General features: G+C 44.6%; 2 protein-coding genes across 6 annotated transcripts; one reads left to right on the top strand and one right to left on the bottom strand.

Moving 5' to 3' along the window:
- Positions 1-307: 307 nt before the first annotated feature.
- LOC101786857 (probable methionine--tRNA ligase) lies at positions 308-7,357 on the bottom strand. The gene is made up of 8 exons (XM_004986535.3): positions 6,785-7,357; positions 6,488-6,706; positions 6,264-6,407; positions 3,801-3,891; positions 3,600-3,706; positions 3,365-3,493; positions 3,127-3,270; positions 308-3,047 (listed from the first exon to the last, which is right to left on the bottom strand). Exons 1-8 carry the CDS (start codon positions 7,355-7,357, stop codon positions 2,961-2,963), a joined length of 1,494 nt encoding a protein of 497 aa, XP_004986592.1. The 3' UTR covers positions 308-2,960.
- A 264-nt stretch (positions 7,358-7,621) lies between these two features.
- On the top strand, positions 7,622-13,619 carry LOC101761087 (tyrosine N-monooxygenase). Of its 5 annotated transcripts, none has more exons than XM_004983070.3 (5): positions 7,622-7,683; positions 8,538-8,826; positions 9,678-9,969; positions 10,825-12,718; positions 12,876-13,619. In XM_004983070.3, exons 4-5 carry the CDS (start codon positions 11,759-11,761, stop codon positions 13,506-13,508), a joined length of 1,593 nt encoding a protein of 530 aa, XP_004983127.1. In that variant the 5' UTR covers positions 7,622-7,683; positions 8,538-8,826; positions 9,678-9,969; positions 10,825-11,758; the 3' UTR covers positions 13,509-13,619. The 5 variants fall into 5 exon arrangements, with proteins under 5 accessions (XP_004983127.1, XP_004983129.1, XP_022678634.1 ...); XM_004983072.2 differs by having other exon boundaries at positions 7,625-7,683; positions 8,535-8,826; positions 9,681-9,969; XM_022822899.1 differs by having other exon boundaries at positions 7,625-7,683; positions 8,535-8,826; positions 11,600-12,718.
- Positions 13,620-14,103: the final 484 nt, after the last annotated feature.

Genomic DNA, 14,103 nt, shown 5'->3' with positions numbered 1-14,103 from the left:
AATATATTTGCTCGTCAAGTATGGAGATGCTGATAAGCAGCATAATTGCATTAAACTTTTGCATCTAGAAATAGCTCATCATACTTTGATAGTCCTAGTGAATGGAGATGCTGGTATCTGCAAAACTTTTGCTGATCAGTTCAACTGTCAAATTGGACAATTCCCTATTCGATACCTAGGAATGCCAGTCAGCCCCAGCAGACTTCATGTCTGTGACTGGACACCCCTGGAGGAGAGAAATAGGAAAAAGTTAGATGTTTGGAAGGGAGGGAGGGGGGGGGGGGGACTATATCGATTGCTGGTAGGACCGCACTTATTAACTCTAGTTTATCCAGTACCTTCATCTATCACATATCACTATACCTTTTGCCCAAAACAACTACTGCCTCCCTCGGCAAGCGAAGAACCTTCTTTTGGCAAGGGGGTAGCCAGAAGAGAAAATACCATTTGGTGAAGTGGGAGATAATTTTCAAATCAAAAAAGAAAGAAGGCCTTGGCATTAAAGACATCAGGACAGTGAATATCAGTTTGCTGTGCAAGTGGTGGTGGAGGCTGGAAAATGAAACAGGCATTTGGCAGGAAATAGTTAAATCCAAATACCTCAACAATGATTTGGTAAGCACTGTTAAGCATAAATTTGATGATTCTCCCATCTGGGGGGACCTACTAAAAGTGAGACATATAGGGAGAGTGGTGACGACTAAGAATGGCGAGAATACTATCTTCTGGGAGGATTTCTGGTTACTCAACAAGCCTCTTTGTTGTAAGTACCCTGTGCTATATGAATTATGTGGGAATAAAAAGATTAGTGTTGCAGCTTTCGTTGAAAAGAATGGAACTCTGAACTTCAGGATATGGTTACCATTCTTCCTTTATGATCAGTGGGTGGGAATCCAACAATCAGCTATGAGTAGGACCCTTGTCGATGAACAAGATGTCATATCCTGGAAATGGGGTGGGGGGTAATTTCACTGTCAAATCGGTACATGACTATCTGACCAGAAATGATAGTGGGGGATAGTTTTACTAGAATCTGGATAAGTAAAATTCCATACAAAATAAAGATTTTTCTCTGGTTACTAGAAAATAACTCTATCCTGATAAAAGACAACATGGTCAGGAGGAAGTGGGTGGGTGACCCAACATGTTTTTTTGTGAACAGACTGAAACAGCCTCACATCTTTTTTTTCAATGCCCAGTAGCTAAGGTTGTATGAGGTGTGGTGGGAATGTGCTTTGGGGCTACTGATGTGCCAACCAATATGAGATAATACTGGACCTGGATTGCAAAATGGCTTCCAAATGGTGGTGAAATATACACCTTTGGGGTGGCGATGATCTGCTGGGCAGTCTGGAAAACAAGAAATAGAGCTTGTTTGAGAAAAAGCTCACCAAACATCCAGTTGAAATTATTTGCTATGCATGCTCATTCATGAATTACTAGGCAGGCCTTTAGAGCAATGAGCTCCAGAGCAAGCTGCTTGAAGGCGTGAAGGTGATGATGAATGTGGCCTGCTGCATCTTGGCGAATCAACCGGGATCACTGATGACGGCTCTGCCCATGGTGGAATCTGAACATTACCAGGAGGAGGATTGAAGGGAAAAAAAGGCCCAACTTCGCATGCAGACCCTGCATGGCTTCTAGGCTTGAATCAGGTTTAGGAGTTTCCCCTAGGTTGGTGTCCTTCCAGTTTGTTTTTCTTTTCTTGTACGCAAACTTACAGTATTTCCGTTATGGGCAATGGAAATGGGGGAGATCCTCGCATCGAGAAAAACAAAATATTTTCACCACTTTTTTTCATTTTTAATATAACACAAAATGCATTTGTTGTTTACCAGTACATGAATAGTTAACACGGAACAAACAAGCTTATCTTTGACACAATTGGAGAGTGCCAAGTTGCCAAACTACATCACAAGAGTCTGCATAGAAAAAGTCTGCTGTTCTTGATTCCTCTCCATATAGGTTCTCTCTGCATAGAAAATGGAATCAGCACCTCGCCTGCCGGTATGGCTTGGCATGGACTTGGCCACCTATGCGTCACGGATACGGATACATATACCAATACGGATACAGGGATATGCCATTTTTCAAAAAAAACCGATACGTGGATATGTTTTACTATTTTTGAAAAACAATTAATATAATACTTGTAATAGCAGAGACAATAAATAAGCTTGTGATTATATCGTTTTTCACAAGAGCACAAGCACGCAGCATTAGAGAAGAGCACTAGCTACCAAGCAAGAGCATAGAGCAGGCAGAACAAAGGTAGGGTGTAGAGAGCGGAAGGGATAGGAAGTTGTACTAGGCAGCTGGGTGATGGGCAAGCGACAGGAATGGACTAGAGCGTGATGCTGAGTTAGGAGGCTGCAAGAGGGGAGACCAAGAAGAGCTAGGAGGCGCTGATCTGTCAGAGAAAATGATGAGCGAGCGTCTCGACGTATCTCTGATGTATCCGTGATGTATCGGTATCGGATACGGGATACGCCCGCTCCCTGACGTATCGTGGTAACACAGTTGGCCACGGTCCCAACATTCTTGTTGTTTAGAGAATTAAATTATCTTCAGCAGCGTTTAAGGTGTTGTCCCAGACAAGGCGCGTCAAGGATTATGAAGGACCCATTTGGGCTGTTTCCTTCCAGGCAGTTCAGATACGTGCAGTCGGCACCATGAAAGTATAGATTAGTTTTGTTTTTTACAATGACTTACTATTCCAGTCAAATACCCAAGTTTCTACTTGAAGCCCAAATTATGTACATTTCCTAAATGCATCATTATCAACATGTACAATATTTACTCCTACATTCTAAATTTCTAATTCATCCCTCCAACTTACATTGCTCTAACTTGGTACAGGCACTCAGCAAAAATGCAAGAATATATATATTTTTAGCAGGGTGGTGATGGAATATGAGGTTGAAGCACATATGATAGTAGCTAGATAGTTTTGTGTCTTCCTATTGTGCAGCAACTTCAGCCCTCAATCTTCTTTCAGTTTGACTGCCTGCAAATTTTTCCTTGAAGCCCTTCACTGTGTTGTCATCCTGCACATAGTGTATGATGTCAATGAAATGAAGGTAGTGGCACAAACAAAGAGCATCCAAAACTGCGCAAGAGTATTACCAATCCTTTGAATAAAGGTGCAGGTTTCCCTATCCTGTGGCCTGATGGTATGAGATCCCATGGCCTTTTTGCTTTGTCTCTATCTCCTTTTTCATCACAAAATGACAGATGCTCGTCTGGACATAGATTGAGCTGTTGGAGGACCTAAATAAGATATTAATGATGCTTTAGATTCAAATGGAGAATATATTCCCTAATGCAGTTAGTTGCATCATTGCACGTCAAATCAGGGACAAACCTCTTTTGAGAAGGACGGCATGAAAGGTTCCAGCAAACAGGCCAGGAGGTACACAAGGCCAACGGAAGTCTTCATCACAGTTGCGCAACCAGGTGGATCTTGTTTGTAAAGCTTCCAAAACTGACTCTCCTGCATATCCAGGAAGAAATTAAGTGAAGTAATTTAACAGAGATACCTTAGTTATGTATACCTGCATAAAGACTTCAAGGTCTATTTGAGTACTCTGCAATCTAACCTCAGGACGGTTGGTAAGCAAGTAGTATCGCCAAACTTCAGGAGGAATGTTTGTGTCTTTTGTATCATTGCCAAAGACTCCAATGCCCTTAGCTTTGGAAAACTTTCCTGTATGTGCAATATAACTTAGGAAATTTAGCATGTAAGTTTTAGGCGGAACTATTCTAGAACAATGGAGAAACAGTCAAACAAGTGGATATACCAGATTCGTAGGTCAGATATTCAGTCACACTAATTGCCTTCAGTAAAGTCCAATTTTCGCCAGTTCCAAGTAGCGTGGCGGGGAACATGACCTGAATCATTATATGTATAAAGTAAGATTTTGTGAAAAGAAAAAACGGAAATGCTCAGACACGGGCGTCCGGGCTCCGAGCAAAAAATCGGATGCCTCGCTGGCTCTGGAAAGACGCGTGTCCATCGTTTCCAGCTTAGAAAAAAGTCAACTAATATATCTTCTACGCCACACCCACACGTTCCTCTCTCTCACACGTGCGCGTCGACTCTCTCCCTAACGAATCCAACAAACCAGCAGCAACCGGCGGACTGGCAGGCCGGAGCAGTGCGAGTTGTGGCCGGGCAAACAGCGGCGGGAGCGGGGTCCAGCGTGATCGGGCAAGCCGTGGCCGCGGCGCCACCCCTGTCCGCCTTCTCTCGGCGTGCGGCGGCGCCTCCCCCGGCTACCTTCCACCGCCGTGCGGCAGCCCTCTCTGGACCGCATCAGTCACAGGCTAGCGGTGCGGCCTCGGGCAGCTCCGGCCCTAGCGGTGTCGGTAACTGGCGCAAGAGCATGGGCGGCGGCCCTCCGGCAAGGGAGTGGTGGTGGAGATGGAGGTGGAGGTGCGGCGAGAGGCAGAACATTCTGAAGATTTTTTAATCTAAAGATAAGTGACGGTCATGTTGCAATAGATACCTCGTAGTGTTGCAGCAGGGATTTTTGGATGTTGCACGTGCTATAGATGTGCGCGGGTGTTGCAAATGAATGCATTTTGTGATGTTGCACGGTTGATTTTCTGAGATGTATCAATGTTGCAATAGTTGGCTTTTGATGTTTCATCCGTCGATTTTTCATGTTGCAATATTTGTTCCCGTACGAGTTTAAGCTCAACTCAATATATAATGATTTGTTTGGAAATGTTGCAAACAAGCTCAACTCAATATATGATGATTTGTTTGGAAATGTTGCAAACATGTGTTCGATGTTGTGGTGGGAATTTTCCCTCACAAATATTATGTTTACATTGAGCTATTTTTTCGCATCTTTTTCATGTTGCAGCTATAGATATTCGATGTTGCAGCTGTTTTATTTTGATGTTGCAACAGAGCGTCCAATAATTAGTGATATTTTATTATGGTGCTACTGTAGCCATCAGATTTAAAAGAGATGGTGATGCATGCGTTCGATGGAAGTTGCTCCCGCCGGACGTCCGAGCGCTAGGTAGCCCGAAGAAAAAATTAAAGTCACAAATAAAAGCACGTCGGTCCAGTTTTCATTGACTTGGAGAAGGCGTATGACAAAATACCTAGGAATGTTATGTGGTGGGTTTTGGACAAAAACATAAAGTGCCAATGAAGTACGTTGGACTTATTAAGGATATGTACAACAATATTGTAACTAGAGTTCGAACAAGTGATGGCGACACATATGACTTTTTGATTAGAATAGGACTGCATCAAGGGTCTGCTTTGAGCTCTTATCTATTTGCCTTGGTGATGGATGAGGTAACAAGGGACATTCAAAGGGATATCCGTGGTGTATACTCTTCGCGGGATGATATAGTGCTAGTTGATGAAAGTCGAGCAAGAGTAAATAGGAAACTGAAATTGTGGCGGGAGACCCTAGAGTCAAAAGGTTTTAGACTCAGCAGAATTAAAACTGAATATATGAGATGTGATTTGGCACTACTACACATGATGAGGGAGATGTCAGTTTGGAAGGCCAAGTAGTGCTCAGGAAGGATACATTTCGATATTTAGGATCAATGCTATAATGAGATGGGGATATTGATGAGGATGTTAGTCATAGAATCAAACCGGGGTGGATGAAGTGGTGCCAAGCATCATAAATTTTATATGACAAGAGGGTACCATTGAAGCTAAAAGGCAAGTTTTATAGGACGGTGATTAGACCTGCAATACTGTATGTTGCAGAATGTTGGCCTACAAAAAGACGACACAAATAAGTGTTGTGAAAATACATATGTTGTGTTGGATTTGTGGTCATATGAGAAGGGATCGAGTCCGAAATGAGGATATACATGATAGGTTAGGGATAACACCAATGAAGAAAAGCTTATCCAACACTGACTGAAATGGTTTGGACATGTCCAACAAAGATCTCTGGAGGCACTTGTGCGTAGTGGAACTTTAAGGCGTGACAGTAATGTGAAGAGAGGCAGAGGAAGACCAAAATTGATAGAGGCAATAAAAGGAGATTTGAAGGAATAGGACATACCCAAAGATTTAGTCTAGATAGGAGTGCTTGAAAAACAGCTATTCATGTACTTGAACCCTAATTTGTAATTCTTGTTGGGTTTCTCTAACCTACCCCAATTTACTTCAGACCGAAAGATTATATTGTTGTTGTTGCTGCTCCTCTTGCACTTGCACATCTAGCATTGGGAAGCTTTGAATCAGGTTCTACTGCAAGTTGCCAAAAGTATCTTACCGTGTGGAACGGAACATTGTCTTTGCCCATGAACTGGTATAATTCAACATTCTCAGGGTTCTTCCACCACTTCTCCCATTCAGGCGTGTAGCATGCTGTTATGGAGATGTACCCGATTGGAGCGTCAAACCACACGTAGAACACCTAAATTTTGGAACAGTCTTTTGATCATTCAACAGGACCTTAAATTCAAAATTCGCTGCATGGAAAGAGAGATGACTGACCTTGTCTTTGTATTTGTCGTGTGGCACAGGGACGCCCCATTTGAGGTCCCTGGTGATGCACCGAGGCTTGAGCCAAGCGTTCGTCACATGGACGGCGTTGTGGCTCCAAGACCCATCTCCAGAGGCCCCGTCAATGTACCCCTCCAGCTTCTCCTTCAACAGGGGGAGCTCCAGGAACAGGTGATCCGTGTCGCGGACGCATGGCGCGCTCCCGCAAACCTGAAGAGCGTTCAGAGTTCAGCACAAGAAAAGGAAAAAAAACCCCCAAGGTTAGCAGTTGCCAAACACCGCGCGTACCTTGCACTTGGGATCGATCAACTCGATCGAGTTGAGCAACTCCCCACATCTTTCGCACTGGTCGCCGCGCGCGGAGTCATGGCCGCACCCCTCCACGGGGCAGGAGCCCTCGACGAGCCTGTCCGCCAGGAACCTCTCGCACGAGCCGCAGTAGAGCTGCTGGATCGTCTTCTCCGAGAGCCAGCCGTTGTCCAGTAGCCTCCGGAATACGCCCTGGCAGATCTCCGTCTGCTGCTGCGACGAGGTGCGGCCGAAGTGGTCGAAGCGGATGCCGAACCACCGGTACACCTCCCGGTGGAGGGCGTGGAAGCGGTCGCAGACCTCCCGCGGCGAGCACCCCTCCTGGAGCGCCCTGGCCTCGGTGGCGGTGCCGTACTCGTCGGTGCCGCAGACGAAGAGCACGTTGTGGCCCCGGAGGCGGCAGTAGCGCGCGTACGCGTCGGCGCTGAGCACGCAGCCGACCAGGTTGCCCAGGTGCGGCACGTTGTTCACGTACGGCAGCGCGCTCGTCACCAGCACGTTCCGCCGACCCGCCAGCGGCAGCAGCACCGCCGCCGCCGCCGTCTCTGCCATGGACTCAGATTGCGCCTGAGGTGCCGCGCTGCAGCTCTGTGTATCCCGACGGCGGGTGTTCGGCTGGGCTTCAAATAAGATGCAGCCAGCTTTTTTTTACTGTTTGAACAGTAAAAACAGAGAGAAGTAAAAAAAAGAGCTGGCTGAACAATAAACAGTAGCGGCTGTCTGTCCATGACTTGACTCCTGCGCGCCGATCAGAATCCGGAGAGGCTTCTTGGCACGCAAGGAAGCAGGCAACACGCACGTACGTGGTGCAGTCGTAGTAGACTCACCTGGAAATGATGCTGAGATCGGACAGCCCAAACTGGCCCACGAAGTATTAGGTAGATACTTTTTATTTTTATAATTTTCTTTTTCGATTTTCTTCTTTAATTCCTCGTATAGCTCAATCATATGATTCAACGATGAAATATGATGTTTGGATTCTCAAAATAGTATGCATGAATTGTTTATTATTTTCAAAAGTCAAAGTATATAAACTCTTATATTGTTGTATTAACTGTGAATACCACCACTATTCAAACGGTTTTGCTTTAATTTTTCATTCTTATTTCTAATTATATTCTATGTTTGGAACATTTATTCATGGTTGCTATTGTTTTTATTTGGATGGGAATATTTCTCGATCTACCCTAGAACATTTTTATTACGAGATCCTGATTGGATCCACCCAACTAAAATTTATCTAGCTAAATTTTAGAACTAGGGGTGTTTGGAGCCACTAGCTAAGTGTGTCTATTCTACCCTCCCTCCCACTTTAGAAACTTTTTTCGAGGAAGGTGGAAGGGAAGTCAACAATCTTATTTTTCACCAGTTTCTGAGTTGAGTTAGGTTCAACTAGCTAAAGGAATCTTCCTCGGAAATTTAGCTGTTATGGATCCAAACAAGATCCAGCTAAAGTTTAACAAGATCCAGCTAAAGTTTAGCTAGCTAAAATTTAACTGGTGAATCTAAACAGGCCCTGAGGATACTGACTTGCGAGAGTCCGAATAAGGCGGGTGGTAAAGTAGGAAGTAGTAATTCAATCAAACTTCTAAATTTTAACTACCATTTTTTTTTTCAAATTATTTGATTCTAAAACATAATATCACACTTATTATATATTATAGCTATATTTTAACAAGAGAAAGTAGTGGAAAAAGTTAAAAATTTGGCGTCTTTTTTTTTTGATAAGAAGGTGCGGCGAGTAACTGGGTGTGACGTGCGACCCCTGAATGCCGGCCCAGTTAATGCGATGGACCACTTGGCTCGTCTATATAATTCGTCCAACGCGCAAGTTCTGTTGGGCCAGCGAAAAACCTGAATCAAGTTGACCTGGTGCATGGCACGCAGCCAGAGTTCTCTTATGCTACACGCGGTGTGAATAATCCATGGTGTGAATCATGGTGTGAATTCTCCATGGTGTGCCAGCTCAATTCTCCATGATGCTGAGATCGGACAGCCCAAACTGGCCCACGAAGTATTAGGTAGATACTTTTTATTTTTATAATTTTCTTTTTCGATTTTCTTCTTTAATTCCTCGTATAGCTCAATCATATGATTCAACGATGAAATATGATGTTTGGATTCTCAAAATAGTATGCATGAATTGTTTATTATTTTCAAAAGTCAAAGTATATAAACTCTTATATTGTTGTATTAACTGTGAATACCACCACTATTCAAACGGTTTTGCTTTAATTTTTCATTCTTATTTCTAATTATATTCTATGTTTGGAACATTTATTCATGGTTGCTATTGTTTTTATTTGGATGGGAATATTTCTCGATCTACCCTAGAACATTTTTATTACGAGATCCTGATTGGATCCACCCAACTAAAATTTATCTAGCTAAATTTTAGAACTAGGGGTGTTTGGAGCCACTAGCTAAGTGTGTCTATTCTACCCTCCCTCCCACTTTAGAAACTTTTTTCGAGGAAGGTGGAAGGGAAGTCAACAATCTTATTTTTCACCAGTTTCTGAGTTGAGTTAGGTTCAACTAGCTAAAGGAATCTTCCTCGGAAATTTAGCTGTTATGGATCCAAACAAGATCCAGCTAAAGTTTAACAAGATCCAGCTAAAGTTTAGCTAGCTAAAATTTAACTGGTGAATCTAAACAGGCCCTGAGGATACTGACTTGCGAGAGTCCGAATAAGGCGGGTGGTAAAGTAGGAAGTAGTAATTCAATCAAACTTCTAAATTTTAACTACCATTTTTTTTTTCAAATTATTTGATTCTAAAACATAATATCACACTTATTATATATTATAGCTATATTTTAACAAGAGAAAGTAGTGGAAAAAGTTAAAAATTTGGCGTCTTTTTTTTTTGATAAGAAGGTGCGGCGAGTAACTGGGTGTGACGTGCGACCCCTGAATGCCGGCCCAGTTAATGCGATGGACCACTTGGCTCGTCTATATAATTCGTCCAACGCGCAAGTTCTGTTGGGCCAGCGAAAAACCTGAATCAAGTTGACCTGGTGCATGGCACGCAGCCAGAGTTCTTTTATGCTACACGCGGTGTGAATAATCCATGGTGTGAATCATGGTGTGAATTCTCCATGGTGTGCCAGCTCAATTCTCCATGATGCTGAGATCGGACAGCCCAAACTGGCCCACGAAGTATTAGGTACATACTTTTTATTTTTATAATTTTCTTTTTCGATTTTCTTCTTTAATTCCTCGTATAGCTCAATCATATGATTCAACGATGAAATATGATGTTTGGATTCTCAAAATAGTATGCATGAATTGTTTATTATTTTCAAAAGTCAAAGTATATAAACTCTTATATTGTTGTATTAACTGTGAATACCACCACTATTCAAACGGTTTTGCTTTAATTTTTCATTCTTATTTCTAATTATATTCTATGTTTGGAACATTTATTCATGGTTGCTATTGTTTTTATTTGGATGGGAATATTTCTCGATCTACCCTAGAACATTTTTATTACGAGATCCTGATTGGATCCACCCAACTAAAATTTATCTAGCTAAATTTTAGAACTAGGGGTGTTTGGAGCCACTAGCTAAGTGTGTCTATTCTACCCTCCCTCCCACTTTAGAAACTTTTTTCGAGGAAGGTGGAAGGGAAGTCAACAATCTTATTTTTCACCAGTTTCTGAGTTGAGTTAGGTTCAACTAGCTAAAGGAATCTTCCTCGGAAATTTAGCTGTTATGGATCCAAACAAGATCCAGCTAAAGTTTAACAAGATCCAGCTAAAGTTTAGCTAGCTAAAATTTAACTGGTGAATCTAAACAGGCCCTGAGGATACTGACTTGTGAGAGTCCGAATAAGGCGGGTGGTAAAGTAGGAAGTAGTAATTCAATCAAACTTCTAAATTTTAACTACCATTTTTTTTTTCAAATTATTTGATTCTAAAACATAATATCACACTTATTATATATTATAGCTATATTTTAACAAGAGAAAGTAGTGGAAAAAGTTAAAAATTTGGCGTCTTTTTTTTTTTGATAAGAAGGTGCGGCGAGTAACTGGGTGTGACGTGCGACCCCTGAATGCCGGCCCAGTTAATGCGATGGACCACTTGGCTTGTCTATATAATTCGTCCAACGCGCAAGTTCTGTTGGGCCAGCGAAAAACCTGAATCAAGTTGACCTGGTGCATGGCACGCAGCCAGAGTTCTTTTATGCTACACGCGGTGTGAATCATCCATGGTGTGAATCATGGTGTGAATTCGCCATGGTGTGCCAGCTCAATTCTCCATGGTGTGAATCATCCTATTGTAGTTTATAAGTGATGCTATTACATGGCGTTTGCTCATCGTGGCTGCTTGCGCGTTCCTATGCAGAAGTGATTTGCGAGGAACACGATTTACTGACACTCAGATGTTCGATGGAAAATTTTTTATCAAAAGCTCCAATGAAATATTGAAAATTACCTAGTGCAATATTAACGATCACTATTTGCAACATGAGAATAATGTATAAAAATGACTACGTCATCCGACTCTAGGATAGAAAATTCTCGCCGCAACATAAACACTATGTTTCATGTAACATTACTGTGAAACATGTAGAAATAATAGTTGCAACATCGATACTTAATTATTGCAACATATGTGTAAAAAAACTATTGCAATATATTTTGAGAGTTGATTTTTTTTTTAAGATTCCAGACATATGTTCCGTGTAGCATTACCCTTTCACGAAATATAATGAGTGAGGTAATGAGATACTCCATTTCTATGTTAGTTTAGTACTACTACCTTAATTAACAATGCAGTATTGATCCAGTTGAACAGAGAATGATTCGTGACTCTAAAGACATGGATCATCTTTCAAAGTCCCCGTGTTATAAGTAGCACGCTCACCGATAAGCGCTATACTTCAAGAGCAGCTCCCAAGAAACATCATCCCTGTCCGTCCCAGCACAAGTACTACGAGCCCAAAAAAATGTCTTCTCCAGACACGCCTTTTGCAGTACTAGTGGCAACGGCTACCGTAGTGCTCGTCCTGTTCCAATTCCATCGCCGGAGTGCAGCGTCCAAGAGGCCAAGGCTGCCCCCAGGACCAGCCACTTTGCCCCTCATTGGTAACATGCACCAGTTGATCTGGAACAAGCCGTCCGTGTCCCGGTGGATCAATGGCTTGCTCAGCCGCATGGGCACCGACATCCTCTGCCTCCGCCTCGGCTCCGTCCACGTGGTCGCCGTGGCGTGCCCGGAGATGGCCCGGGAGGTCCTCCGCGTGAAGGAGGCGGCGTTCATGTCCCGGCCGTCGACGTTCGTCTCCAGCGCGTTCAGCTACGGGTACAAGTCCGCTAGCCTCACAACGTTCGAGCAGCAGTGGAGGAAGATGAGGCGGATCGTCACCTCCGAAATCCTCTCCCCGGCCTTGGATCGCCGGCTGCACGCCCAGCGCGTCGACGAGGCTGACCACCTCATCAGGTATGTCAGCGATCAGATCAAGATGACGCAGGACAACACCATCAATATACGCCATGTAGGGCAGCACTTCTGCGGCAACCTCGTCCGGAGGCTTGTCTTCGGCAAGCGCTACTTCGGCGAGGCGGAACCGGCCATGGCGGTTGCCGGCCCCGGGGACGACGAGGTGGAGCACGTCGATGCACTCTTCACACTTGTGAACTACGTCTACGGCTTCTGCGTGTCGGACTACTTCCCGGCCTTGGTCGGCCTTGACTTGGACGGCCATGAGAAGGTCGCCAAGGGTGTCGTGAGCACGTTCGATCGGTTGCATGATCCCATCATAGAGGAACGGATGCGTGAATGGGCTGATCGTCGGGAAGCTGTCGAGAAGAGGGAGGCCGCGGACTTCCTCGACGTCCTGGTCTCCCTTGAGGATGCAGCCGGACACCCATTGCTGACGTTTGAAGAGATCAAAGCACAAATAGTGGTGAGATACATGTTCAATCCTTACCTACGAAAGTATTGATACAGTTTAATTAACCTGCCGATTGAAACTACCAAAAAACTGTCCCTGTAATAATTTGAAGTTAGTTCTGTTTTTCATCTTGAAACGGCAACTAAATGATCTTTTTTTTACATGATAGGAAATAATGTTCGCGACAGTGGATAGCCCGTCAAATGCAGCTGAGTGGGCGCTGGCCGAGATGCTGAACAAGCCAGACGTCATGCAGAAGGCAATCGACGAGCTCGACGCAGTCGTCGGACGCGAGAGGTTAGTCCAGGAATCTGATATCTGTAAGCTGAACTACCTCAAATCATGCATCCGAGAGGCCTTCCGTATCCACCCGTTCCACGCCTTCACCGCGCCCCGTGTCGCCATGGAGGATACCACCATTGGAGGGTACACGGTCCCAAAGGGCAGCCATGTCATCCTCAGCCGAATCGGACTCGGGCACAAGCCCACCGTCTGGCCTGAGCCACTGGAGTTTCGCCCTGAGCGCCATCTCCTAGTAGGTGATGGGATGGTAGGTCTCGGCGAGCCGGACCTGCGGTTCGTCTCCTTCAGCACCGGGAGGAGGGGTTGCCCTGCGGTGCCGCTCGGTACCTCTGTCACGATGATGTTGTTCGCAAGGCTTTTGCATGGATTCACTTGGACGAAGCCGCCTGGCGTCGACGAAATAGCTCTGCAGGAGTCGCGCACTAGCCTCTCACTGGCTGAACCCCTACTCTTGCAAGCTGAACCACGTCTGGCTGCGCATGTCTATCTGGCAAACTAACTTACATTTACTGTCATGAGTTTTATGCAATAAACATAGTATGGTCAGTGTTTGTAACCGTGTGTACCCTGAAAGGAATAATATAAGCTTTATCTTGTTGAACATGTAAAGTTTTCAGAGCCTATGGTTTATCTTGCACGGGCTAGTTCAGCAGAAAAAATATTAGCTGAGAACAATCGGTGGACACCTTAGAAAAAATGAAATCCTAAAAATTCTTTAAGAAAAAGTAAAACATTTAGCCATCGCCCTCCGCGTACCCCTCCTCGTCGCTCCCAGGGAGGGGCGACCACTCCACCACCAGAAAAACCACCACCACCGACAAGCCATCCCCGGCCGCCGCACCGCCGCTGCCGCTGCCCGGTGCGGTGGCGGCCGCGCGCTGAAGCCAGTCCCAGCTGCAGAACCTCCCTCTTTCCTCTTCCTACCCTCCTTTCTCCCACATGTGAAGCTTTGCCTGGCTTGTGCAAATCCAGCGACAGCACTCGTGCGTGACAGTGTTGAGCTCGTATCTGCTCTACCCCTCTAGATCCGGCCTCTGCTTGTGGGGATCTGAAGGGGACATGGTAAGGTGCAATCAGGTGGTGCCTCCTCCTCG

The sequence above is a fragment of the Setaria italica genome, chromosome IX, assembly GCF_000263155.2.
Source record: "Setaria italica strain Yugu1 chromosome IX, Setaria_italica_v2.0, whole genome shotgun sequence".
In the NCBI taxonomy this organism is placed as follows: domain Eukaryota; kingdom Viridiplantae; phylum Streptophyta; class Magnoliopsida; order Poales; family Poaceae; genus Setaria; species Setaria italica.
The sequence above is the reverse complement of the archived record's forward strand: the minus strand, read 5'-3'. Positions and strand labels throughout refer to the sequence as shown.

Excerpts from the sequence above, each read along its gene's own strand:
- LOC101761087 (XM_004983070.3), top strand. The coding sequence starts at position 11,759 with ATGTCTTCTCCAGACACGCCTTTTGCAGTACTAGTGGCAACGGCTACC. Across the intron at positions 12,719-12,875 it reads AGATCAAAGCACAAATAGTG|GAAATAATGTTCGCGACAGT; the intron begins GTGAGATACATG and ends TTTACATGATAG.
- LOC101786857 (XM_004986535.3), bottom strand. The coding sequence starts at position 7,357 with ATGGCAGAGACGGCGGCGGCGGCGGTGCTGCTGCCGCTGGCGGGTCGG. Across the intron at positions 6,707-6,784 it reads TGATCGATCCCAAGTGCAAG|GTTTGCGGGAGCGCGCCATG; the intron begins GTACGCGCGGTG and ends AACGCTCTTCAG. Across the intron at positions 6,408-6,487 it reads ACGACAAATACAAAGACAAG|GTGTTCTACGTGTGGTTTGA; the intron begins GTCAGTCATCTC and ends TCCAAAATTTAG.